Below are 24,108 nucleotides of genomic sequence, written 5' to 3' on the forward strand. Positions count from 1 at the left end.
TAGGTACGTATCAGAATCTCCAAGGAGGTGGGGGTTCTATTAAACCACACTCCTATTCACCACCCCGCCTCACTGCTCAGCCCTTGAGAATCATTGCTGTTTCCATCCTGTGTGTGTGGTGGCCCTCAACTGTTGTGCAGGTACAAACATTTTTGAGACACCAGTGTTATAGATGACCTAGCCCAGAGATCAGACTTTTTCAGTAAAGAGCCAGATAGTGAATATTTTAGTCTTTTGGGCCATCCACTCTCCACTGTAGCTAATTAGCTCTGCCTTTGTAGGGAAAAAATACCTACAGACAATACCAGGGGTGCCAAAAAAATGTATACACGTGACTTGTATTTATCTTTTGTTCTCAGTATATATTGAGTATTACAATTTTAATAGTTTATTCCTTTCTTAAAATGTGAATATGTTTTTTGGCACCCTCTGTATTTAATCAGACAAGTGTGGCTGTGTTTCAATAGGACTTTATTCATGGACACTGAAATTTAAATTTCACATGTCATGAAACTGTCTTTTGATTTTTTTTTTTAAACCATTAAAAAATATAAAATCCATTCTTAGCTCATGGGCCATACAAAAAGCCAGTTGCAGGCTAGATTTGACTGTTGGGCCACACTTTGCTAACCCCTGATCCAGCCCAGTGGTTCCCAAATTGGCTGTCTTTCAGAATTACCTGGAGACTTAAAAAAAAAAAATGCTGAGAAGTCCCCTTCCGCCATCCCTGAGGATTCTGATTCTGTAGGGCTAGAGATTCTGTATTTTTAACAGGAGCTCTTGTGATGCACACATACTCAGAGTTATAGCATCACGGATACTGATCTCACTCAACCTTCTCGTTTTATAGTTGAATAAACAGCTTTAGAAAGATACGTGACTTGCTGATAGTTATATAGAAAATAAATGGCATAACCAAAATTTGAACCCAGGTCTTTGACTAAGGTTAGTGGTCTTTGTACCATTCTCTTCTCTTCTCCTCCCAATAAACAAATGAGCAATAAATACAGAACAGTCACAAAATTGTGGTTCCTTCCTTTCTGTATATGTACTGTGTTTTCCCGAAAATAAGACCTAATGGAAAATAAGCCCTAGCATGATTTTTCAGGATGACATCCCCGGAACATAAGCCCTAATGCGTCTTTTGGAGCAAAAATTAATATAAGACCCGGTCTTCTTTCGGGGAAACACTGTAGTGCCAGTTTCCCTCCTGAGAGCCTGCTGGGTTCTCTAAGCTCTGCTGCCCCTCTGCTTGCTGGCTGGGTTTTCTGGAGCTGACTGCTGATTTGACATTTAGCCCAATTTCCCTCCGGTCTGCTGGCTTTAAGTAGGAGAGATAATGAAATAATAGCCAGTAAATTGCTTTAATGTAAGACTTTGTTGAGGCAGCACTAAGCTGCAGTGTGAGGGTGAGAGCCGTTGTTTCAAGGGGTGCATTAGTTGGAAGTGGTGGTTTTAAGAGGCATGTTTTACACTTGAATTCACATGGCTCAGGTCCAGCAGTCTAAGTAGGACATCGCCACATGGAACTTGTGCTTAATTAGAGCTAATTGAGCTGTCATCCTGCCCAGAACAATTCAGGGGTGGAGAAACTAAAGGTGAGGAGTAATCACCATTCCTGCTCCACCTCAGCCTCCGTGTGGTTCTTTATGTCCTAGAAAGAGGAATGCTGAAAGTCTTCATGAAAAAAGTTGTCCTCTGCTACGTGATTATTACATTACTGACTTACTGATAGGGTCCCACATTTTGTGTGCCAGCCCCCCCTTCCTCACTTTCTTTATCACCTCCTTAGATCTCACCTCTCACAAAGTCTCCGGGGCTGAGGGACACTGCCCCCTGGTACCTTTGTAGCCCTCAAGCCTCCTCGTAGGTTTTGGAGCATAAATGAGAAGTTGGCAAACTGGTATGTTATTTATCTTTGTTGGACTACAAGTTCCTTAGCATTGGGGACCCTGTCTTGCTGGTTTGCTCTTGACTGTGCCTGGCGTGGGGATGGAGGTGGCAGTGTCCTCTTTGTGCTCAGATTCTCCTCCACCCTGTGATCGCAGTGTTTTAGGGAGACGAGAAGTGGCCTTTGCGTGCTCTGAAAGTCACGGACATTTGCTAGCAGGTGCCATTGAAATTTGGTCTCCACCTATGTTGTCTCACATCCAAGAGGATAGAGCCCCCTTTTTCAAACACACCAAGTATTTTTATTTTAATACGTGGTATATAAAAGGACCAGATGGACCAATTAAAGAATGATAATTTATGCTCCCTAAAACACTTTAAAAATGCACATTGGCATGTCTTTTAATACTGAGTCCTCTTACTATCTTTAAAATGATTCACTTTTTAGAAATCCAGTTTTCCACACAACTGTTTAGAAGCAGAAGCAACTATTTAGGAATTGAAATTGGGCATATTTTAGAATCTTCTTGTCTTGTATTGTATTTCTGCCTCTAAGCAGCTTCCTTCTCCTTCCTTGCTCCACAGTTTGCAAAGCACTTAGGCAGTTCTGAGTGATAATTACCAGGGCTTGTATAAAACATTTACTCCTCAAAATGCTTTAATTTGTATTATTTATTTTGTCCTTTTCAGCTCTGAGTTAGGTAATGTCAGTGACAGTCAAGGAACAACCCAAACCAGTTTACTCATCATCCCATAGTTAATGGCAGGACGAGGCTTAGCCATCCAGCTATTGCCATTAGTGTCCCTTTGGGTCATTGCTTTCAGATGGTATAATAAAGCTCAGGAGTCCATTGTGACTTGCGTTTGGACTTGAAATAAGGAGCCAGGAACCCTTTAATAATTCTGACACTGTCTCTCAGGGATATACCCAAGAAGCTTTTTTAGTTTCTGGTGAACAATACATAAATGTGCATGAAAGATCTGGAGACGGATAGTCTCCTCATTCCAGGAGCAACGTTTCTTTCTCTACCAGAGGGAGACCATCTGAGTGTATTGTTAAAAAACAAAAAGTTGCAAAAATGAAAGCCATTCCAGAGGCTTTCTGTGTTGCAGAGGGAGGAAGCTCAAACAGACTTTCCTCACCATGGACTTTGTGTCAATTAGCTTTTCCCAAAGTTCTGCCTCAGTTCTAGCGGGACTTCATATTGTTACGTGTGGTATTGCTTAGACCCATATTGATCAACGGGTAACAAACCTACTTGGTAACAAACCTACTTCCTCAATATAAGACGCCTTACCTCTCTAGAATGCATCTACATTTTTAGCTCCTTCCCTCCTTGAAGTGTTGGTGACGATAGAGAGAAACTATAGTTGACCCTTGAACAACGAGGGTATTAGGGGCACCAACCCCCTGCACAGTCAAAAATCCACATGTCACCTTTGACTCCCCCAAAATGTAACTACTAATAGCCGGCTGTTGACTGGAAGTCTTAACCGATGATATAAACAATTGATAATACATACTTTGTATGTTAATGTATTATACTTACATACTGTATTTTTGCAATAAAGCAAGCTAGAGAAAAGAAATTTTACTAATAAAAACATAAGGATGAGAAAATACATTTATAGAATTTATTTAAAAAATCTGTATAAGTGGACCCATGCAGTTCAAATCCATGTTGTTCAAGGGTCAACTACATATGTGTTTAGGGTGACAGATACTTTCAGACTAAAAGTAAAGCAGTGGTTCTCATTAACCAAGGTCAGAGAGAAAGTGTGTATAGTTTGAAAATGTTCCTAAAGATTCCCTTCACTCTCACAAGTAGAAATACAACGCATTGAAATCCACTTTCTACTACATACAGTAAAATATAATAATGGCAAGTGCGTATTCAGGTAATTAAGTGGGCTTCATCTGCTACCCTAAGGAAAGGATCTTTGGGAAGCATAGATGGAACCACAATATTCAGAAACTTGTTGGTGCTCCCACTTTACTGCAGGAGGCATGGTGGGTCACACAGTAGAGTTTCCTACCTAATGGGTAAAGAAAACTTAGAAGTAAAACTGAACTGTTTTTCAGTTGCTCTTACTCCATCAGCCCTTCAGGAATAAAGCTCACTAGTTCTCTTCCTGAGATAGAGGCCTCATAAGAGAAGAACTTCTTGGAATCAGAAGACCTGGGTACAAGTTCTAACTCTGGCATTTACTGATTTAAGTTCCTTAAGTTTCTGAGCTGCCTTAGGGTTTGGGGGATGATAATTGGCTTGAATGAGAGGGGGTAGTTTTCTGTTCCTCCCAGAGTATCCTGTATGTATAAATATAACCAGCTCTGAAGGATTTCTCCTGGTAATGGATGAGTTAACCAGTTTCTGATGGACAGCTGTGGAAAAAGGGATCCTCTAGTTAAAATAGGAATAGAGAGAATATATATATTTTACCTTTTTAGTTTGAAATAATTCCTTACCTGTAGAAAAGTTGTAAGAAGAATACAAAGAACTCACATATAGCCTTCACTAGATTCTCCAGTTGTTAACATTTTATTATCTGCTTTATCATTCATTGGGAGAGAATGTTCAGCTAACAGTTTAGTGTTTACAACATCTCAAGCATGCTGTTACTTGCTTATCTCATGTACCAACCCATTAACATATGAGTACTGTTATCTCCATGTATAGAAAGAAAAACTTAGGGAGGTTAGGTCAGTTGTCTGAGGTCCCACAGCAGGTAAGTGACAGTGGTTTGACAAGAAAGTCCATGTTTTTCACCACCTTCCTCTACTAGCACCCTGTTTCCCCTGAAAATAAGACCTAGCCGGACAGTCAGCTCTAATGCGTCTTTTGGAGCAAAAATTGATATAAGACCTCGTATCATATCATATATCATATCATATATCATATCATATATCAAAGACCCAGTCTTATAGTAAAATAAGACTGGGTCTTATATTAGTTTTTGCTCCTAAAGATACCTTAGAGCTGATTGTCCGGCTAAGGTCTTATTTTCGGGGAAACACGGTAGAGCTAGACGTGCGTTCTAGCCCAGGTTTTGCCACTAACAGTGGTCTAACCATTGGCAATTTATTTTGCAGCAGTTCCTCATCTTTTGCTTCTGTTCATGGCACCCAGTATCCCTGGCCCTGACTCACCTCACTGTAGAGACAGGTTAACTTCACCGAAGTATCCTGAGCTTTTTAACTACATAATTTAATGTGTGATGTAGTATTGCTGATTAAATATAATTTGTTTAAGCGAAAGTAAAGGCCAAAGCTTGTATGCAGAGTTTGCTGTTGAAGTCATTGTTAGGATGAGCATACGCTGTTTTGCCACACCCAGCTTCCACGTGAAATAGATGGAATGGCCATAATTTGATTGGTGTTCTGTTTTGCAAGGGGATAAACCAGAAAGGTTTTTTTCTGTTGCTCAAAGTATCCAGGAGTGCTGGACTGTTTCTTGCCCTACCCACCCCCTTCAGATCAAGATTCTTGACTGGCTGTAGGGCTCTGAGCATATTGCTTCTAGGAGACCAGGGAAGAGGACAACAAGGTTTGGCCTTTTATTATCTCCACTTTTTTTCTTTGGAGTTTAATTTTTTCCCCACCCTTGTTTTGCTCAGAAGAATCTCCCCCTCAGTTTTAATAGAATTAAGTTTTTTAGAACATTGAACTGAGATTATAAATTTGTTAGTTCATGGGCCAGATGTGGCTGGCAAATTTGTGTCTTTGACTTGCCTAATGTTTAAATATTTTTCATTAGTAGCCAACATTTAAAAGCCAGAGGATTTCACATAAAAACCCAGCTTTCAGCTTTTCTTTAAAAGAAAAAAAAGGAAAGGAAAGAAATGATAATACTGGGTCCACAAAGAACAGAACGGGAGTGGACCAGTGACAGATTGCTATTGTCCCCAGCAGCCAGCCTATTTCAAACCTGGCCCCTTATGGACACTTGAATTTGAGCTTGAACTTGAACTTCAGTCTTAAAAGATGGAGACGTATAATTTGATGAGTGGTGGGTCACCTTACCCTTTTCTACCAAAGACGAGTCCTGCTTTCTTAGGTATATAGAAAAATAGCTCATAACTAATATTAGGGACATATCCAGAGTGAGTATCAGCCCTGTCCTCGCCAGTGTTTCATTTCCATCATTTTGGGGCCAGAGTGGCTCCCAGATCTCAGAGAACTGCAGGCATCTTCCTTTCGACTCAACTTAGTTGAGATTCAATGCTTCATTCCCGGCACACAGGCACCGCTGCCAGCAGAGGGTGCTGTTCGTTCACTGAGCCTGCCGTCATTTTGGCTCAGCTAAGCAGCAGCTGTTGGGCATGTGCCCTGGGTCTGTGTGAAAGTTTGGGCATGTCCATTTGGTTCCCATCCCTAGTGCCCACCCCTTAGACCCTGGCCAGGTTATTGTGTCACTAGGGACTCTGTTCAGTAACAGGAAACTGGGGAAAGTTTAATTGTTTTCTCCTCTCTTTTTCCCATGCAGCTGAACAAAAGGTTCATCCTCAGTTTTCTCCATGCCCATGGGAAGCTGTTTACCCGGATTGGGTAAGTGTGCAGGATGTTTATTTTATTTTCCTACATTACAAGTCATTTTGGAATTTAATATTGTTAGCAACTAGACTGTGTTTGTAACTGAGGGCACAGGGTGTGAATTCTGAGAGGCCTCCACCTTCTCTTCCCTTCACTCAGTCTCCTGCTGTGCTCATCAAGTTTGGGGAATGTGACTCTCCATCCGTCTGTGTCTTCTTTCTCTACCTTTACTAAAGCCCCCTTTTAAGCCCAGTCTTTTATCAACCCCCCACTCCTAATCCCTCTGGGTTTCTCTTTCCTCTGCCTTCCAGCTCAACCCTTAGTGAGCTCCTCAGAGAAGTCATGCTCAGTTCCTGGGTGCGCTGTCAGGGGTCCTCCTTGGTGAAAATACTGCCCACTTATTTTCTCTTAAAGAGAAGAATTACGTTTTCTTCCCTCCAACATTTTCTCTTCCTTATGACCCATACCCCTTCCTTCTGCGCTCAGGTTCTTGCATTATATTGCCGAGCTCGGTAAATGCTAAGACTTCTCCATGGTTTCACCATCGATGGTGGATTTACATAAATCTCAGGGAAGGTGATGTGGCAGAAAACAAAACAAAACCGTTACTTCACCCATTCAATCCCTGGAAAGAGATCAACCTTTGAGTGTTCCTTTGTTGGATCAGTGTTTTTCCTCACTGCATAAAACCGGTGACCCTCAAGCCTGACTAGTGGCCGCACACCAGAGCGGACGTGTGCTGAGTGCTGCTTCCGTCTCGGAGCGAACTCGGTGGCTGTGCTCGCAGACAGGCCTTCTGCTGCATTTTAATATTTTCTGAGTTGGAGTTTTATTGTGAGCTACCCTTTGAGGTGATTTGTTTTGTGTTATAGGTCCCCCAGTTGTTAGTGTTCCCCTTTCACTTTCTGTCATAACCTTGTAAGTTTATCTGTAATGCTCTAGAAGGTTGCCTTAGTGGGAGACGCTTTGTCCTGCTTGAAGAAACACTGTGCCATGGATGGTGAACTAGAAAGTGTGCCTGTTACATATTCATTTGTCGTCAGTGTGGGCAAGAGTGACAGTGATGGTCATCACAAGGGTAGTCTTGATTTTTAAATGACTTGGGAAACTTCGAGTAGTGCCAATAGACGCATCTCTATTAGTAGAAATAAGTGTGAAGCAATTCACTTAGGAAAAGTGAACTAGGTGCATCAGTAGCTCCCCTCTTACCACCTTCCTACCCCCGTGTGAGCTCTACTCTGGCAGTTGTCTTTGCCTAACACTGTTGTATCCCTAGAGCCTGGCATGTAGTAGGTGCTCAGTAAGTATTTGCATGAATGGGTGAATCGTTATGGAAATGGATAGACTGTGACAGACTGGAGAGAAGGATCTACAGTCGTATTTTAGTAGGTTACAGTGAACTCAGGCCCATCTTTAGTCATGTAAAGCTGCAGTTACAGGTGGGCAAGATACCAATATCGTTTTATAAAATAACACATCATAGCAAGACATACTGTTGAGCCGCACTTGAAATAGCTACTGTGGTTCTTTTATCTCTTCATCATCTTTCTTAGTTCCCGTTTTTAAAATCTTTCTTTCCATTCTTAGCTTTCCACTCAGTTTTTGTCTCCTTTTTCCCTTTTCCTAAGTGTGTTCTTTACATTTTCATGTGCCATGTTGCTCTGAGTCAGGATTTCTCAACCTCTGTACTGTTGATGTTTTTCTGTGTTGTAGGGAGCTGTCCTGTGCGTTGTAGGATGTTTAACAGCATCCCAGGCTTCTACCCACCACATACATGCCAGTGGCATCCCTTCTCCTCTCCCCTCGTCATGACAATTAAAAATGTCTCCAGACATTGTCAAGTGTTCCCTGGGGGTAAAATTGTTCCTGGTTGAGAACCACTGCTCTAGGTATTTGTTAGCTCTGTTAGAGACGAAAGAAGTTCTAAATCTTGGTCCAGAATATAGGAATATGTAGGATATATAATATTTTTTTTATCAAGTTAAGCATTAGTTAGAACCTTATTTTTTCCCCCTTTTAAAATTCTCACATTCAGATACATGTATTTTGGAGAAGGTTTGGGAAAGAACCACAATAATGATTAAAAAGCTAGAACATGATTTCTGAGAGGAAAAATTAATCTTAAGAAAATTAAGGTAAAAGAACAATTATTTAAAGACAGCTGTGGATTCTTCTAACAGTGTTTAAATATAAAAGAGTCATAACCAGATACTTTTGATTTCTGTGGGATGACAGCAAGAGAAAATAGGCTTGTGTTGCAGCTGGAGAAATTTGGGTTCGGTGTAAAAAAAGTCACAGAGGGAAGATGTTCAGGAATTTTCTTCTCTGGAAGCTTGTGAAAAAGAATAGATTATCTCTTTGTAAGAGGTGGTTTGCTGTGGTCCAGATTATTTTTCAGTATCTCTTCCATTTCTACATATGATATGTTCTGTTGGCAAAAAGATAAGGCCAGTCTACTTCACCTTCATAAAAAATGAGTTATAGTGGTGTTCACATGAGGGAAGCGTATGTACGTTCTGGGCACTCCGGCCGCTCCATGAGTGTTCTTCTTATGCTCTCCTGGAGGTAAAAGAGAATCGAGCCCCATATTTATTTTGGAAGGCAGAAACAGCAATAACTTTTCTATTCGAGAAAAAAGAAGTATAGAAGCTGTAAGACTAGAAAAGCAATGAGCCCAAACCACACACAACAACATGGACTGTTGCCTAATTACCAAGAAGATGTGAAATGTGGGAGGCGTTGAAAATGAATTAAGAGTGAGGAGATTGTAATGGGGAGCAGCTGAAGACACATCCACTGTCCCGCCTGCCTTTGGAGAAAAGCCCCAACGTTGCTCTCCCAGTTTTCATCTTGTCTGTGCTGAGTGTTCCAGATTGCATCAGTATATTCTTGAATGCCTACTGTGGGCAGCACAAGTCTCCATACTCTCAGCATCCAGTGAAAAAGAGGCTCGGAGTGTTTGGTGGAATCACGTGCCAAAAAGAATTTGTTTTTCAACATTAACTAGTTACAAGGCCTCAAGAGTGAACAAGGCAAAGCCTCTGTGGGCTTTGGTTTCCTTATCAGTAGTTTAAATAGATGATATCCAAGGTCCATTCCAGTCCTGATGTTCTGTAGCACAAACGGGTTTTTTTTTCTCTTTCACTTCTACGCTTGTCACACAGATTAGTTGTTTTTTGGGTTTTTTTATTTGTTTGTTTTTTGCTACTGGCTTGCTTCTGTCTTGTTCAGTTTTTAAAAATTTAAGAATTTGAGAAGACTTAGGAAAGCCTGACTCTTCTCTGAGGAGAATGTTGTCTAGCTCAGCTGTGTTGCTCAGCATCTGAGAGGTTGCGTCTTGTGTCGTTAGTCACTGAGTCCCTCCCAGGTTTGGGTCTCAGTGTTGTATGAAAGATTGGTTTCTTGAAACTGCCATTCTAATGAGACAAGGTGTCTCTAGAGATCACTTCAGAAAGTAGTCACTTCAGTCAGTGAAACGCACATCCTGAGAATGATTGTATCTTCTGCAGTTTTAAAGGATAGGGACAGAATCCTCTCAGGAAGAGGAGTCAGTCAGGGGTGCCGAATGGCTCCTGACAGACACTGCCTTTCCTGTTGAGAGGCAGGCAGATCAGACCTGCGCTTGGACTCCACCGAGAGAGGCTGGGAAGCCGGCAGCCTGTCGACTTTTGATTTGTGACAAATAGAATAATTTTGCTTCCCATTTTTACCTCGGTTAAAGTTATTAGTTTAGTTTTTAACTTGCTTGCCTAGTCATGCTATTTGAACAGCTTCAAGGTCTCTTGGAAGTCAAAGACTGATATATTTATTTTGGACTTTGAATTGTTAAAAATATAATGTTTGTGTCTTGACTTACTTTTAAAATTATGTTTTATGTAAAAGCCAGAAGTATTCTTTATAGGGGAAATCTCTTTATTATATGCAGTCCTCATTGTAAAAGATTTAGAAAACCCAGCAAAAAGAAGAAATAAAAAATTACCCATATTCTCACTATCCAGAGGTAACTGTCTGATTAACTGTTAACAGATAACAACACTTGATGTATAATTTTATCTTTTTTTCTATATATCACCACACACACATTTATTTTTGACAAATATATAAAGGGATCACATTAAACTACTTAAAAACTGTTTTCATTTAATGTATGTTAAACATGATTTAAAAATCTGATACAACTTTCAAAAAATAGAATTCAGTTGTATAGATGGACCGTCTGAATCACCTGCTATTAGTGGGCATTTTCGGCTGCTTCCACTTTTTTGCTGTTATAAATTACCGTCCTCTTATGCTTTCTCTCCTCCTCCTCTTCTGTTGCTACTGGTACTCCTGCTTCTTGGCTAAAACTTCTATAATTATTACATAAGTAATATACAAAATCTCCTTATTAAAAATGTAACATTACTGCTGATGCTAAAGTTTCTTTCCACTCTCCCCCATCCTGTGCCCTCCAAAGAGAACACTAGGCATCAGGTTATGTGTTCTTCCAAACCTTCTTACTTGTATGTATCCATAAAAACCATAATTTTATTTTGTGGTTTTTTTCTAAACATAAATTGTATACTGTCATTATCACAGTTTTAGTATAGTTTTTGTTTTTAATATGGGGTGAAGCAAAGAGAAAGACATAAAACTACTTAGAGGTAATTTGAGGCCAAAATCAGACAGCATCTTAGTTACAAAATTGGGAACCAGAAACCCCATTACTGAGCTCTGAGGAAGAGTCTTTTATCTGTGCTGTGAGTTCCTCAGTTATCACCTGACAAAGCTGATTTTGTCTGAGTAGATCCATCTTCCCTCATAATCTCAGAATTTAAGTTATTCTAACTTATATCCTTACGCATTTGGTTTTTTCTTTTGTTTTAATCATATCAAACTAGTTCAAAGGTGAAGGGAGGATTTTTTATTTTTTCAACTTAAAAAAAAAAAGACGGTGGACATTTGGCCTCGTTTGAGACCTCAGTCTGACCTAGGAAGTGTTAATGGATCTATTTCAATTCCCATCCCAGGGAAGAGGCTTCCTCAGACACAGTTTCGAAGCAAGACTGTCCCACATGACATTCTGTCATGTCGTTCTGTGCTGGCTCTCTACCGCCTTTCAACACGGAGACACATGGCTCTGAAACTTGCCCAGTGTGGCTGCTTTTCAAGCAGAGTGAACTCTGCTATTCTCGTAATAAGAATTGCTAACCTCCCTCCCCACCTCCGACCAGAAAGAGTGCTGCACAGTATCAGGATTTAAAATGAAACCTTTGTTACAGCCCATGGGGAAAATGGATCCAGTCCAGCCCCAAACATATCACTCTGCCATTCTAAACCTACCAAGAGTTTTAATGGTTCTGAAACTTTTTAGAGCGAGACAAAAAATAAGAGGGTTTTTCGGGTGTGTGTGTATGTATACATTTTTTTTTTGGCATGTGGGGGGGGGTACTTGAAATGGAGTATGTGAAGGGGGAAGCAAATGCATGGCATGTTTTGTGCCAATGAAAATGAGGGCAGCTCTTCAGAAAATGGAACTGGAATATAAACTGTAACTGACCCATAGCTGTGGCATGACTTCTGGGTACCAGAAGGTCCATAATAGAGTTGACATCCAAGGGCAAGGAATGAAGATTGCCAGGATACTAGAAAGCTCTGGAGTTTTCTAACCGGGGGAGGGTACTACTCAGTGGGGAAAGGGCCATAGTTTGGGTGAAGCCAGAAACACCTTTCTCGGATTTGAAACTGTTTTGTCTCTTTTGAGAAGGATTCCCTTTCCTGTGGCATTTCAGAAGCTATTTATTAATCCAGCCTGAAGTTCTTCCTCACCCCACCTCCAGGCACCACAAGCAGTTTGTTGTGTGTGTGTGTGGGGGGGGAGTTGAAGATGGAGAAAAGATACTTTGCTGACCACGAATTGTTCAGCATGGCCCTAAGGCCCAGTGTGCCTGGTTTCTCTCTCTAGCACCAAGTTTGAATTTGCTTTTATTTCTGAGGACTTCAGCTGTGGTTTGTTCCTATTGCCAAAGGAACTGCAGACATGCACCACTGTTTGGGATCCAGTGGCCACATTTGGCAAGCAGTGGTTTGAATGACCTCTCTTTAGGAGCCCTAGGTCACTGGCTGGATTTCTACCTCCCTACATTACAGGCTCTTCCTGTATTGGGAGTGGCAGTTGGCCAGGGCATTATATTTCCACTGGCCTGAAAACATACAGACCCTGATGAGCAGTCTTGTGTGAGAGAGGGAAGAACAGCGACAGGGGAAAGGCTGAAACTGATCACTGGGGCCCTAGATCTAGGCATTCTTCGAGGGGAAATTTGGGATCCTTGGGTGGAGCACTTAGTGTGATAGTACCTAAGGAGACAACAGCAGAACTAGTTCTGGTTGCCCGAAGTAAAGCCTCAAGTAAAGAATCTTTAGATTAATGAACCTTTTTTAGAATACAGTGCTCATACCAGAATGTTTGGGGAACATGTAGGTCTTAGAGCTTAAAAGAAATTTGTTTGCTGTTTTAAAAAACCGATTGTTTCAGCATGAATCCAGTTATTGCCAGGGGTTAGGAAATAGCATACCAAAGCATAATAACTCATAGCAATTTATCCAAAATTGAGTTGTTTCCATCTCTGAACCCTGCACACTTCTTTCTCTTAAATTTGTTCACAACCTTAGGATACCAGGAAGGTTTGTGAAAGTAGCAAAGAAACGTCCTAGGCCTTAGTTGTCTGCTTGCCAAGAGAGACAGGTGTGTGTGTGTGTGTGTGTGTGTGTGTGTATGCGCGCGCGCATACGTACACCCAGTATTCTTGGGGATGTGCCTCACTGACGAGCTGGCTCTATTTGTAGGATGGAGACATTCCCTGCAGTGGCTGAGAAAGTCCTCAAGGAGTTTCAGGTGTTGCTGCAGCATAGTCCGTCTCCTATCGGAAGTACCCGCATGCTGCAGCTTATGACCATCAACATGTTTGCTGTACACAACTCCCAGCTGAAAGGTAAGGCATGTCCAGTTTCTTTATCTAGACAGATAAAGATTACTCTAGCTTCTTTCCTTTGCTACCATACGACTACACCCTTCCCAACTCTCTCTCTCTCTCTCTCTCTCTCTCTCTCTCTCTCTTTCTCTCTTCCCCCCTCCCCCACCCACCATTGCTTCTCAGATCTTTAATTTACTCTCTGAAATCTGTATGACTCTCCAGTGCTTGGGTGGGATGGAAGGAGGGAATCATGGGTATAGAACTTAATTTGCAAACCCAGCGATGCTGTTGCACATCTGGCCGTGCTAAAGGCAGCAGCAAGGCCTCTTGGAGTCTGCAGCCTCAGAGCCTCTCCCAGGGGAGAGGCATTGCTGAAATGTTTCATTGCAGAGACCATACGCTTGGCAGGGATTGGGAATAGCTGTTTCTGGACTCATGTACCCTGTTTGTTCAATATGGAAAAGTCTAGTTTTCCCTGTGGGATATCCCTTGTGGGAGCCTGCCAGGGAGTAAGAACAGAGAATTGATGAGCTTTGGTGACTCAAATCTGGAAGCACAAAAATCACCAGGCCCAGAGTTTGGCTAACATACTGGTGTGCGTTCTGAAATACTTTTCTGAACACGGGAGTTTTTTGATGGAGAGGGGGGCAGGGGAGTGCTGATTGGAAGGATTTTTAAATGTTCTGATGACCAGGTCACAGTCAAAGGATCCCTTCCCTTCCCTTTACCCCGTGTAGGTAAGGATCATGTGGTTTGACTTGATGGAAACATATAGTATAGGGGTGACATTATTTTGTATGTTTGTTTGCAAGAGAGATTTGGTCCATGGTGCCAAAGAATCATTTCCTGGCATTGACCAAGAGTAAAGTTTGGTTTCAGGGCTGAAAGGTTATTGTCTGAAATGCCAAGAAGTGGGAATTGCCCCATGGAGACTCTGTTATGTAACAGACCTGGCGTTTCTGGACAGAGTGTCACTAGTTCTCTTGTTGCACCTTTCCTTGGTGCTTTCTCTCACTGTGGAGTTTGTATTTGTATTTGGGAGTTTCTGCATCAGCTTGCTGGAGGAAGGTGGGGGGTAGGTATTACCCCCCGGTGAGTAAGTATGCCACCGTTTCCCTTGGAACTCGGCTCTTCCTGGGATTCTGCAAGGTGCTCTGCTGTTCTGCCTGGGTTTGCAGTCCCATCTGAATCATAGAGGATTTCCTTCTCTCAGGCTGCCTGCTACCCCATTTAGAATTCCCAGCAGAAGGCAAGATGCAGAGGCTTAGGTGCCATTTTGAACTTGGCTAATTATTCCTGAGAACAGCTCTGAGGAAGCGTGCAGTCCTGAGGGGCAGTGGTGGTTTCCAGGAAGGAGGAAATAAAGTTTGTAAAGTGCTGTCCTGGTGAGACTGTGGAGTGTAAAGGGGTGGGAGGTTGATTTCTTCTTCATTACTCGGGTGATTCTGCTGCCACGTGGGAAGCTCACCGGACTCAAGAAATGGGGCCTCCCGAGGTGCCCTCCTGTTGCTTTTCTTGCCTCCCTCTAACAACAGCCACAGAGTTCAGTGAGCTACAGTCTCTGCCAAGGTATTGTTCCAGTGTCAAGTGACTTGTCTTGGGAGGTGTGACTGTAAAGGACCTGCCACTCTTGCCTGTGAAGCATCTGTTGTCAGCAGCTTCTGCTCCATGAAAAGGAATACCTTGGCCTTTTCATAGGCCACCAGTGGCCTTTTCCTGCAACAGTTGTTCGGTAAAGGTTAAGAAAATACGAGTGAAAGGAAGGTGAGATGGTGAGAACAGAGAAAGAAGGGAATAGGTGGTTCCCCCACTTGAGGCCAAGGTACCTTTTCTAGGGCTCCTCTCCATGGTTGGTCATGATGAGGACCCATAGCCAGGAAGGACATGTCAAAGCCTGGGCTTGAGACCCTGCTATTCATTTCTGGCCTCGTCCTGGTGCTCATCTGAGGCAACTGAGGCCCAGCAGAGTCTGAGCTGAGGTGCTCAGAAGCTCCAAGGGTGTTTCAGGGAAAGGCATACTGGGCCACAGGATATAACACTCAACTAGGACAGAGAGCTCTGTGGACATGCTGCCAAGTACCCGGTGTGCAGCTGAGGCGGCCGTCCAGACCCCACTGTGTGGGCTGCCATTGGGAGAGGGGTGAGCAGAGCACTCAGCGGGCTGGTTGGTGGGAAGATGCACTTTTCCATTTCCCAGCACATGAGTCATCTTCTCTGGGCCCCTGTGCTGTGCTTGCACGGACAGTGGCAAGAAGGGGGTGTTGTGGCTGAGGAGCAGCATCTGTGCCGGGGGTGGAGAAGGAAGGGGGCTGGGGAGAGGGTAAAGATTTAAATCCTTCACTAATCAGCAGCAGTTTGAATCACAGTTTTATGAGTAAGGAAGTGATAAATCAGCCCTGAGTGTTGAGCCCCCAAGTCCCGTCAGCCGGTGCCCTTCTAAAGGCTTCTCTCCAGGCCACTCTGCTTGCTGTCAGAGTCGCCACCCAGCCGCGGGACCCTGGCTGTCTGACACCAGGAAGCAAGGGCCTGCTGCTGCCTGGCCTCCCAGGTGCTGGGGTCTGTGGAGATTTGGCAGTCACTGCAAGTTACAGAACATCTGGGCCATCATTTTTCTTTCCATTCCTTCTTGGACATGTCCTTCTGGGTGGGTGTTTGCACATGTCAGTTTCTGGACTCTGTGGCGAAGGAACGTTCCAGCCTGAAGCAGAGGTGATCTGTGGCCCCTAAGGCATTGGATCCTCTCAGTCTGTGCCTGGGCCTTCCCTGTGGATGTGGCCCTAAGGAGTATGTTTGGGAGAGCAGCAGGCATGTTCTCACTAAAAATAAAAAGTGATGCCTCTAGTTCATTTTTTGTGTATATTCAGTGCTACCCTTGTATAACTGTCCTCTTTTCAAAATACCAATAGTCCAGGGACGGAAATGATACCGACACTTCAGTGTGATTGTTTTTCAATTGTGCTTTCCTTGTGGTCAGGGGAGACAGAGAACTTTTTAAAAGCTTTGGACACCTCACAAGACAAAATGGAGGAAAAAAACTTAGATGGGAGTGAGAGAAAGGCATCTTTCCCCTTTTCCTAGTTTGTAATTTTCCCCAGAGCTCAGGGAGGCAGAGGTTGTGAGGTCAGATTTGCCCTCCTGCCCACAGGAGAAAATAAGTTGAGTTATGCCACATCGTTTAACCAACTAAATTTTCCAGTCTCAGAGTGATCTTAAAACTCATGGGTTCGGGGCTATTGGTGGGGAGACCTTTATTTCCTCCTCTCATGGGCCCTATACAAAAATCCTACATCAGTGGGAATACAGAGCGTCTGGAATCCTAATACTCTATGCTGAAGTTGTTGGGGACAGATAAATTTGAGGGGTGTTTGGGGTCCTTACCATTGTGCCTGGAATTTATTAGGCACTCAGTAATTATTTATTGAATGCATGGATGAAGAAGGCAAGCCAGCTCTCATTGAATAGTGTGTTCCTTACCTGGCCTGTGTCCAGAATTATCCTTTGGTGAGTGATGGGTTGTGGTGATAGTTGGTTCCCAGAGTGATGTCACAATTGGTAATCTCTATGGCATTCCTGAGCCTGAAGGGAGAAATGGGGCCTTCTCCACGTGCCTCAGCATTTAACACTTCAGTAGCCATCTGATTGGCTGACGTGATGCTGGAGGGTGAACTGCTGATCTAAACCACAAGCACTCCAAGAATTTTAATTTTTTAAAAATTTTGTAATTTAAGGAAATAAAACTCTAGTTTCTTGAAGAGGAATAATTGAAGCAACATTTGTGGTAGGGCATCACTGAAACCCCATTGCATCCCCCATCTGTGCCCAATTTGCTCCAATCTGGCCTTTTTTTCCTTCCTTTTTCTCTTCCCCTCTTGCTCTCTCTCTTTTTAAAAAATATGTTTTATAATTCCTGGAATCAAAACCATCTCAGGCACACACTGTTTTATTTTACTGTATTATTGGATTATACTTCCTATAAATCATTGGATGTTATTCATTGGCCACCACTGGAATAACTTCCCTTTTCTATGCCCTGGCCCCCTCTTTTTCCTCCTCTACCAGCGCACAGGCAGAGTAGGCCTCCATTTCAGCCTTGCAGAAAAGCGCTGGTGGCAGCAAGAGGGCACCCAAGAGACACTTCTTGTGTGTGCAGTTGGTGCTTCCTGCCCTTTGGGAACATTTAGGGGCTCAGATTGAGGCAGAGTTAACCTGGCATTCCTTTCATTATCATCTATGCTTGCTTTTATGGATTGTTAGTAATCCTGAGCTGCAGGAGGTGGAGGGAGTGCCATATGTTCACTTCCAGAGGGACAGAGAATCTTAGCTGTCTATATGGGAATGGTAGAGCTTAATCCAGATGTGTGGGATACTTGAGATGGGGACCTTACACCTTCCTGCCATTGTTGTATATGCAAGTTGACTATAGTTGAGAAGTTCAATTCACAACCAAAATTGCTTTGTCTTCCAGCATACAACCACCTTAGAGATCTTGAGTAAAGCAATTTGCTCCTTTGTGGCAATTCACTTCTGTCGGAGTCTCTTACCCAAGCAGAATGTATGAAGTGCCTAATCCTCTGCTTGTCAGAACAGTTGTACAGGAAATCCACCTTTCATAAGGGGTTAGACTTGAGTTTAGCTGAATAAACTGTCCTTCTCATTCCTCCTTCTGTATCTCTGGTGGTAGAAGCCCTTCAGCTTTTTCTCCTCCAGGGTCCATGGGTAGATTTCTACAGGTAATCAGCACTGCCTGCCCTTCATTTTTAGGACTGCTCATTTTAGAATAAATGAACAAAGAAAGAGCCAGACTGGCCAAGAAATTTTGTGACAAATAGATTCAAAGGTCAGAAGAGGCTAGTTAGGCTTTAGAAGGCAGGCCAGAGGATGCATCCTTCAGCTATGCCCTCTGTTCCTTTGGGGGGAAGATAGAACTTATCAACAGGCTGCTTAGCATAGACTTCTTCCCTCAGAATTTCCCAGAAAAGAAGAAAAAGTTAAAGAAGTGAGCTTGTCCAGGGACACCCTGTCTTCCCAACTCTGAAATCCAGGGTCCTTGTTGTTTTCAGAATGAACCTCTTACTTTAGGCTGGGGGAGAAGCAGTTATGAAAAGCTAAAGAAATGAGACAGTTCAGTTATATCAATAAAATTAAGCCTCTTATCATGTCAGTTAAAGAAATGTGTTTTTGCCCCAAGTTAACGGTGTGGCTGCTTTGGTGTGGAGTAAGAATTGCAATAGCCCATCGTTGGCCAGTAGTTAATGTGGGCTAGATACCTCATTTCTTTGGCCATTTTATAGCTTCTCAATTTGATTTCCCCCCCAGATTGGACTTATTCTGCAAAAGAGACATTGGGTGGAGTGTTGGCAGCGGGACACTCAGCTGCCTTTGTGGGGTTCTTTTTAAGCTTTTCCTGAGGAGTAGAGTTTTAAATGGGTAGCTTGGGCGGTGAGGCCGAGAGGCACTGTACTGTTTGCTGAATTAACGGGGAGAAGTGAGTGTGTCTAGGGATAGAAGTTAGGGGCAGTAAGTTGCCCTTTGGACCCTAACCAACTAAATGTTGGTCTGGGGAAGAAGTGTAGCTTTCAGAGGTAGTGGCCAATAATGCCAACACTACGACACTGATAACACCTGGTGACATTTTATAGTTGCTTCATGTGAATTCCCATTTGATCTGTCAGCCCTTTGAGACAGGTGGGATAGATATTTCATGTCCTTTTTTATAGCTGAGAAACATATAAGTAAGGTTAAGTGACGAGCAATGTTGCACAGCTACTGTGCTTCCCTAAAAATAAGACCTAGCCGGACAATCAGCTCTAATGCATCTTTTAGAGCAAACATTAATTTAAGACCCAGTCTTATTTTACTGTAAGACCGGGTCTTATATAATATAATATATAGTATAATATAATGCCAGGTCTTATGTTTGTTTTTGCTCCAAAAGACGCATTGGAGCTGATTGTCCGGCTAGATCTTATTTTCGGGGAAACAGGGTAGTAAGTTACACTCAGGTCTCAAGTGTCCAGCCTTCTATATCAGAAGACACAAAAACTTCTCTGGACTTGAGACAGCTAAACAATGCAAACAATCCCCCCACCCAACCCCAAATCTGAGCAGCTGCCATTCTTTGATGAAAAACTAATCCTTGAATCTGATCTGAGACTAGAAGAGGAACTGAAGTAGAGATGAGGGAGATGGGGGAGTCAAAATTCTCCCAAGTTGCTTGAGGCTAAAGTGGGGGCCACAGGTAATACGCTGGCAGAAGGATGTGGTCTGAGCAAATCAGGGTTGTCCGGGATCCATATTTACTATTGTCATGGGTGGGGGGAATTTCTTTAGGATATGTAGAGTCTTTTAAAAAGGGGGGCAGGGGACTTTTTAAGAATGTTGTGTATTTTCACCATCTTTTCTAGTATCCTTCTTGCTTTTTTAAAAAAAGAGGCTTTCACGTGTCATTCTTAGACAAAATGGGGAGAAGGTGGGTAAAGCATTCATACAGAAAGGAGTATGAGAGTATAAAACATTTGAAAGAATGATTAAGGGAATACACATATAACCACCACCCAGGTTAAGAAATACAATATTGTCAGTACCTCAGAAGCTCCCTGTGTGTTTCATCCCCCTCGGAGCTCTCCCTTGCCCTTACAGGTAATTATCATCCTGACCTGTGGAATTCACTCCTTTGCTTTTCATTATAGTGTTACCATCTAAGTATACACCCCTAAACAAAACATAGTTTGGTTTTGCTTACATATAAATGAAATCATGCTCATCATATTATTTATATTGTTTTCTCTCTGGCTTATTTTGTTCCATGTATTGTTTGTGAGTACTGTCCATGTTGATGTGTGTAGTATTCATTTTCATTGCTACAGCACTACATTTTATTCATTTATTATAGTTTACCCATTCTTTTGTTTATGGACGTTTGAGTTTTCTCTTTGGGGCTATTATGAGCATCGAGTCCATTGACAAGATTGTAATTATTGGTATATTTGGATTATATACTATACCATCCTGTGTTTTCAAATCAGTTTCATTGATGTAAAGTGTGCATACAAGAAAATGCACGCATTTTAAGTGCACGCATTTCAAACACACGCATTTCAAAGAGTTTGGCCACTTTTTACCTAAGTAAGTAATTATTATCACAGTCAAGACGCAGAACATTTCCATTATCCCATAGAGTTCTCCCTGTGCCCGTTGCAGTTGATCTTCATCCCGAGCCCTGGCCCCAGGAAACCACTGAGAAACACTGGATATGTCTTTTCTAAAGTTTTATGTAAATAGAATCATACAGTGTAAACCCTTTTGTGTCTGGCTTCTTTTGCTCAGCTAAATGTTTCTGAGATGTGTTCATGTTGTTACATGTTATTAGTATTTTATTCCTTCATATTACTTACGGTATAATATTCTATTGTGTGGATATACTATGATTTTATGTATTGATCTTGTTACCTGTTAGTAAATATTTAGGTTGTTTCCACTTTGGGGGTTTATGAATAAAATTGCCATGAACATTTTTATGAAAATCTTTTTGTGAATTGAACATATGTTTTCATCTCTCTGGGTAAATACCTAGGAATAGATTTCCTGGGTCATCCAGTAAGTGTTTATAAGAAACTGCTAAACTGTTTTTTCCAGTGTTTGAACCATTTTACATTCCCTCCAGCAGTATGTGATATTTCCAGTTTCTTTGCATCCTTGTTAACACGTGGTATTATCCGTCTTTTTTACTTTAGCTATTCTAATGGATGTACAGTGCTTTTTCATTTTAGTTTTAATTTGTGTTTCTTAGATAACTAAGGATGATGAGTGACTTTTCATGTGCTTATTTGCCATTTGTATATCTTTTTTGGCAAGTGTCTGTTCAACTCTTTTCCCCATTTTAAAAATCAAGTTGTTTATCTGTATTAAGCTTTGAGAGTTCTTTATGTAATTTGGATATAAGACCCCTATCAGATAAATGTTTTGTACATATTTTCTCCCCGTGCTTTCCCATTCTCCTACCCATTCTGTTTCTCTTCTGCTCCTTTCTTACTTTCTTTGGGATTTCTTTTTCCCTTCTTCTCTCCCTCCTCATCTGCCCCCCCACTAGATCCTTTTTTTCTTTTAGTGGTTACCCTAGGAATTAAAGCATGCATACTTACCTTGCCAAAAGGCATTCAGCATTTTCACTTTCCTCCTAAATAATACACAGACCATAGAATGCTTAAATTCTATTCATTCTCTTTGCAGTTTATTGGCCCAATTATATGCTGCTGCTGTCATATATTTCAATTCTTCTTTTCCTTTTAAACCCTACAAGACAAAGTAATTGTTTTTGTTTCAGTTGTTGTTGTTATTATTATTTTGATGGTGTTTGTTTAGACTCACGCATATATTTATTACTTTCTTTTCATTCCATTTTGCATTTCAGACCTACCTGGGATCATTTTCTTTCTGCCTTAAGTATATTCCTTAGAATTTATTTAGTGAAATTCTTTTGATAACAAACTTTTATTTTTCACTTGCCTGAAAAAAGGCTTTGTTTTCCCTATTCCTAAAAGATCTTTTATTGGTACGCGCTGGTAATAGAACTCTGCGTTAACGGTTCTTTTCCTTTAGCCCATTTAAGATACTTGACTGTCTGTCTTTGGGCTTTCACTGTTGCTGATTAAAAGTTAGTTATGAGTCTAATTGTTTCTCTTTTAAAAGTAATCTATCTTTTTTCTCTGGGTGATTTGTAGGTCTTTTCAAAAACTTTTTGATGTTTTGCAGTTTAATGATTTGTCTGATTTATTTTTTATTTTTTCTGCTAAAGATTTTTTTGACTTCATGTATCTATGAGTTGATTTCAGCAGTTTTGGGAAATTCTTAGCAGCTACATCTTTTTAAAAAAAGATACTACATCTTCCCATGCTTTCTCTTCTCTGTGACTGATTAGACATATATTAGACCTTACTCAGTCTTAATATCTTTTAAACTTCTCTTTCATTTTTCCGACTCTCTGTGTGTGTGTGTGTGTGTGTGTGTGTGTGTGTGTGTGTGTGTGCTGCATTCCAGATAATTTCCATAGCTCTGTCTTTCAGTTCACTGAATCTTTCCTTGGCTATATCTAATCTGCTAAATATGCCCCACTGAGCTTTATATTTTCGTTATAAATTTTTATTTCCAGATGTTCTTTTTCCCCTCAAATCTGCTCCTTCTTTATAGTTTCTTGTTCCCTGAACATATTTGTGAGCTTGTCTTTTAGTTCTTTAAAATATATTAAACATGGTTATTTATTTTAGAGATTGATGAAGGGGTCCTTTTATGTGAGTTTCTGCTAATCTCTTGTTTCTGCTGGTTGTTGCTCATGTGCCTTTTAAATTTTTTCAGGTGTCATTTAAAATTTTTTCAGTAATCGGCTTATTTTCTGTGGGGTTTCATTAGTGAGAATTCCTGGAGACCTAGGGTGAAAATAGGAAAAGGATTTGAGTTTGCTTTTGTCCACAGCCTGGTGTAGCAGTCTGAAATAATTACTCTAACTTAAAATATCTGCTTGAAGCTTTTCAGACCACCGAGGTAATGTGAATTCAGACTATACACCCCTGTGAGGGCTAGTGTATAATCCATATTTTCAGTGCCATATTTTTTCTCTTCCAGTCAGCCCCAGAGTTGGAGGTAGTCAGTTTTCCAGCTGTCTTCTCAAGAGGCTGAGGGATATTTCTGATTCACCCCTATTCTTTGGATTTAGTTCTGTCAGATCCCAGCTTTATGGTAGAGATCTTGGGCATCTTCTGATGTTGGCAGTACCAGGAAGCTTTGGAAACCAAAGCTCACGTTCATCAGGTAGCAAATGTTCTTAGGGTAAAGGCTGGCTACGTTCCACACTTGAATCTCTAGTTTCCCGTCTTTATCCAATCCCTGACCAACAAATTCCTTTTTAATTTACTAACTCATCAATGCTTTTTAAAAACATTTTTAAAATACTTTTTGTAGGATAATTAGTTGTTTCCTTGAGAGAGTAGATCTAGGTACTTAAACTGCCGGCCCTATTACTAGGAGAAATGCTATGATTCCTTTTTTCTTTTTGCCGTCAGACTCGAGCAGTTTTTGAGCTCTGCCTATGAGCGGTGTGACTGGAGCACCTGCATCTAGGGTGGCAAGGGCATGGAAGCTGCTCTTTCAAAGGGTAGCTCCTTTTTCAGCTCCTCCCGCCTAGTTTATGGCAGGCGGTGTTACTGGGCTCATATGTTTTAAAATTTCCAAGAGGTATTCAAGTTATAGACTATTTAGGGGACTAATTGGGCAAAGGGAGGTGGGAGGGAGGCCTGCAGCCGAAATGATAGAAGCTATTTCTTACTAAAAGGGTATGAGCTAGAGATCTGGAAAAGAGCGCTTTCTCATTTCAGCCACATTACATTACATATCTGGTGAACCCTGTTGGCCCATAAAATCCTTTCCATTAGTCAGGGTGCTCTGTGCTTTTGTTCTTGACTACTTCTGTTCTTAGAGCTGTTTGGTTTGCTTGTATGTCTCAGTTTCATTTTTAGAAGGCAGTACTAGCAATTTATTTACTATAATTGGGGTTTTCTGGCTTCTTTAGTCCTCTCTTCAGACATCAGACTCCCATCTTGAAGGTTATTTCAGAAAATGCCCATGTGATCCCTTGCCCCAAGTGCCAACAGCAGATGCAGCAATTGACACGCTGCAGGGAATTTCCAACTGCTGGGCAGGTTTCTGAAATCCAGACACGTGCTGTTCACACTTTGGCTTCTG

The 24,108-nt window shown here is 41.7% G+C and overlaps 1 protein-coding gene across 3 annotated transcripts in view; it reads left to right on the plus strand.

The window, feature by feature from the left end:
- The window catches only part of SMG6 (SMG6 nonsense mediated mRNA decay factor), a 188,621-nt gene that overhangs the window by 34,610 nt on the left and 129,903 nt on the right, over positions 1–24,108 (plus strand). For all 3 annotated transcript variants that reach the window (XM_019755458.2, XM_019755460.2, XM_019755461.2), the window contains exons 9-10: positions 6,375–6,436; positions 13,247–13,392. In XM_019755458.2, the coding sequence (XP_019611017.2) occupies positions 6,375–6,436; positions 13,247–13,392 (208 nt within the window). The remainder of the gene's footprint in view (positions 1–6,374; positions 6,437–13,246; positions 13,393–24,108) is intronic.

This window comes from Rhinolophus sinicus, linkage group LG15, assembly GCF_036562045.2.
Source record: "Rhinolophus sinicus isolate RSC01 linkage group LG15, ASM3656204v1, whole genome shotgun sequence".
Taxonomy (NCBI): Eukaryota; Metazoa; Chordata; class Mammalia; order Chiroptera; family Rhinolophidae; genus Rhinolophus; species Rhinolophus sinicus.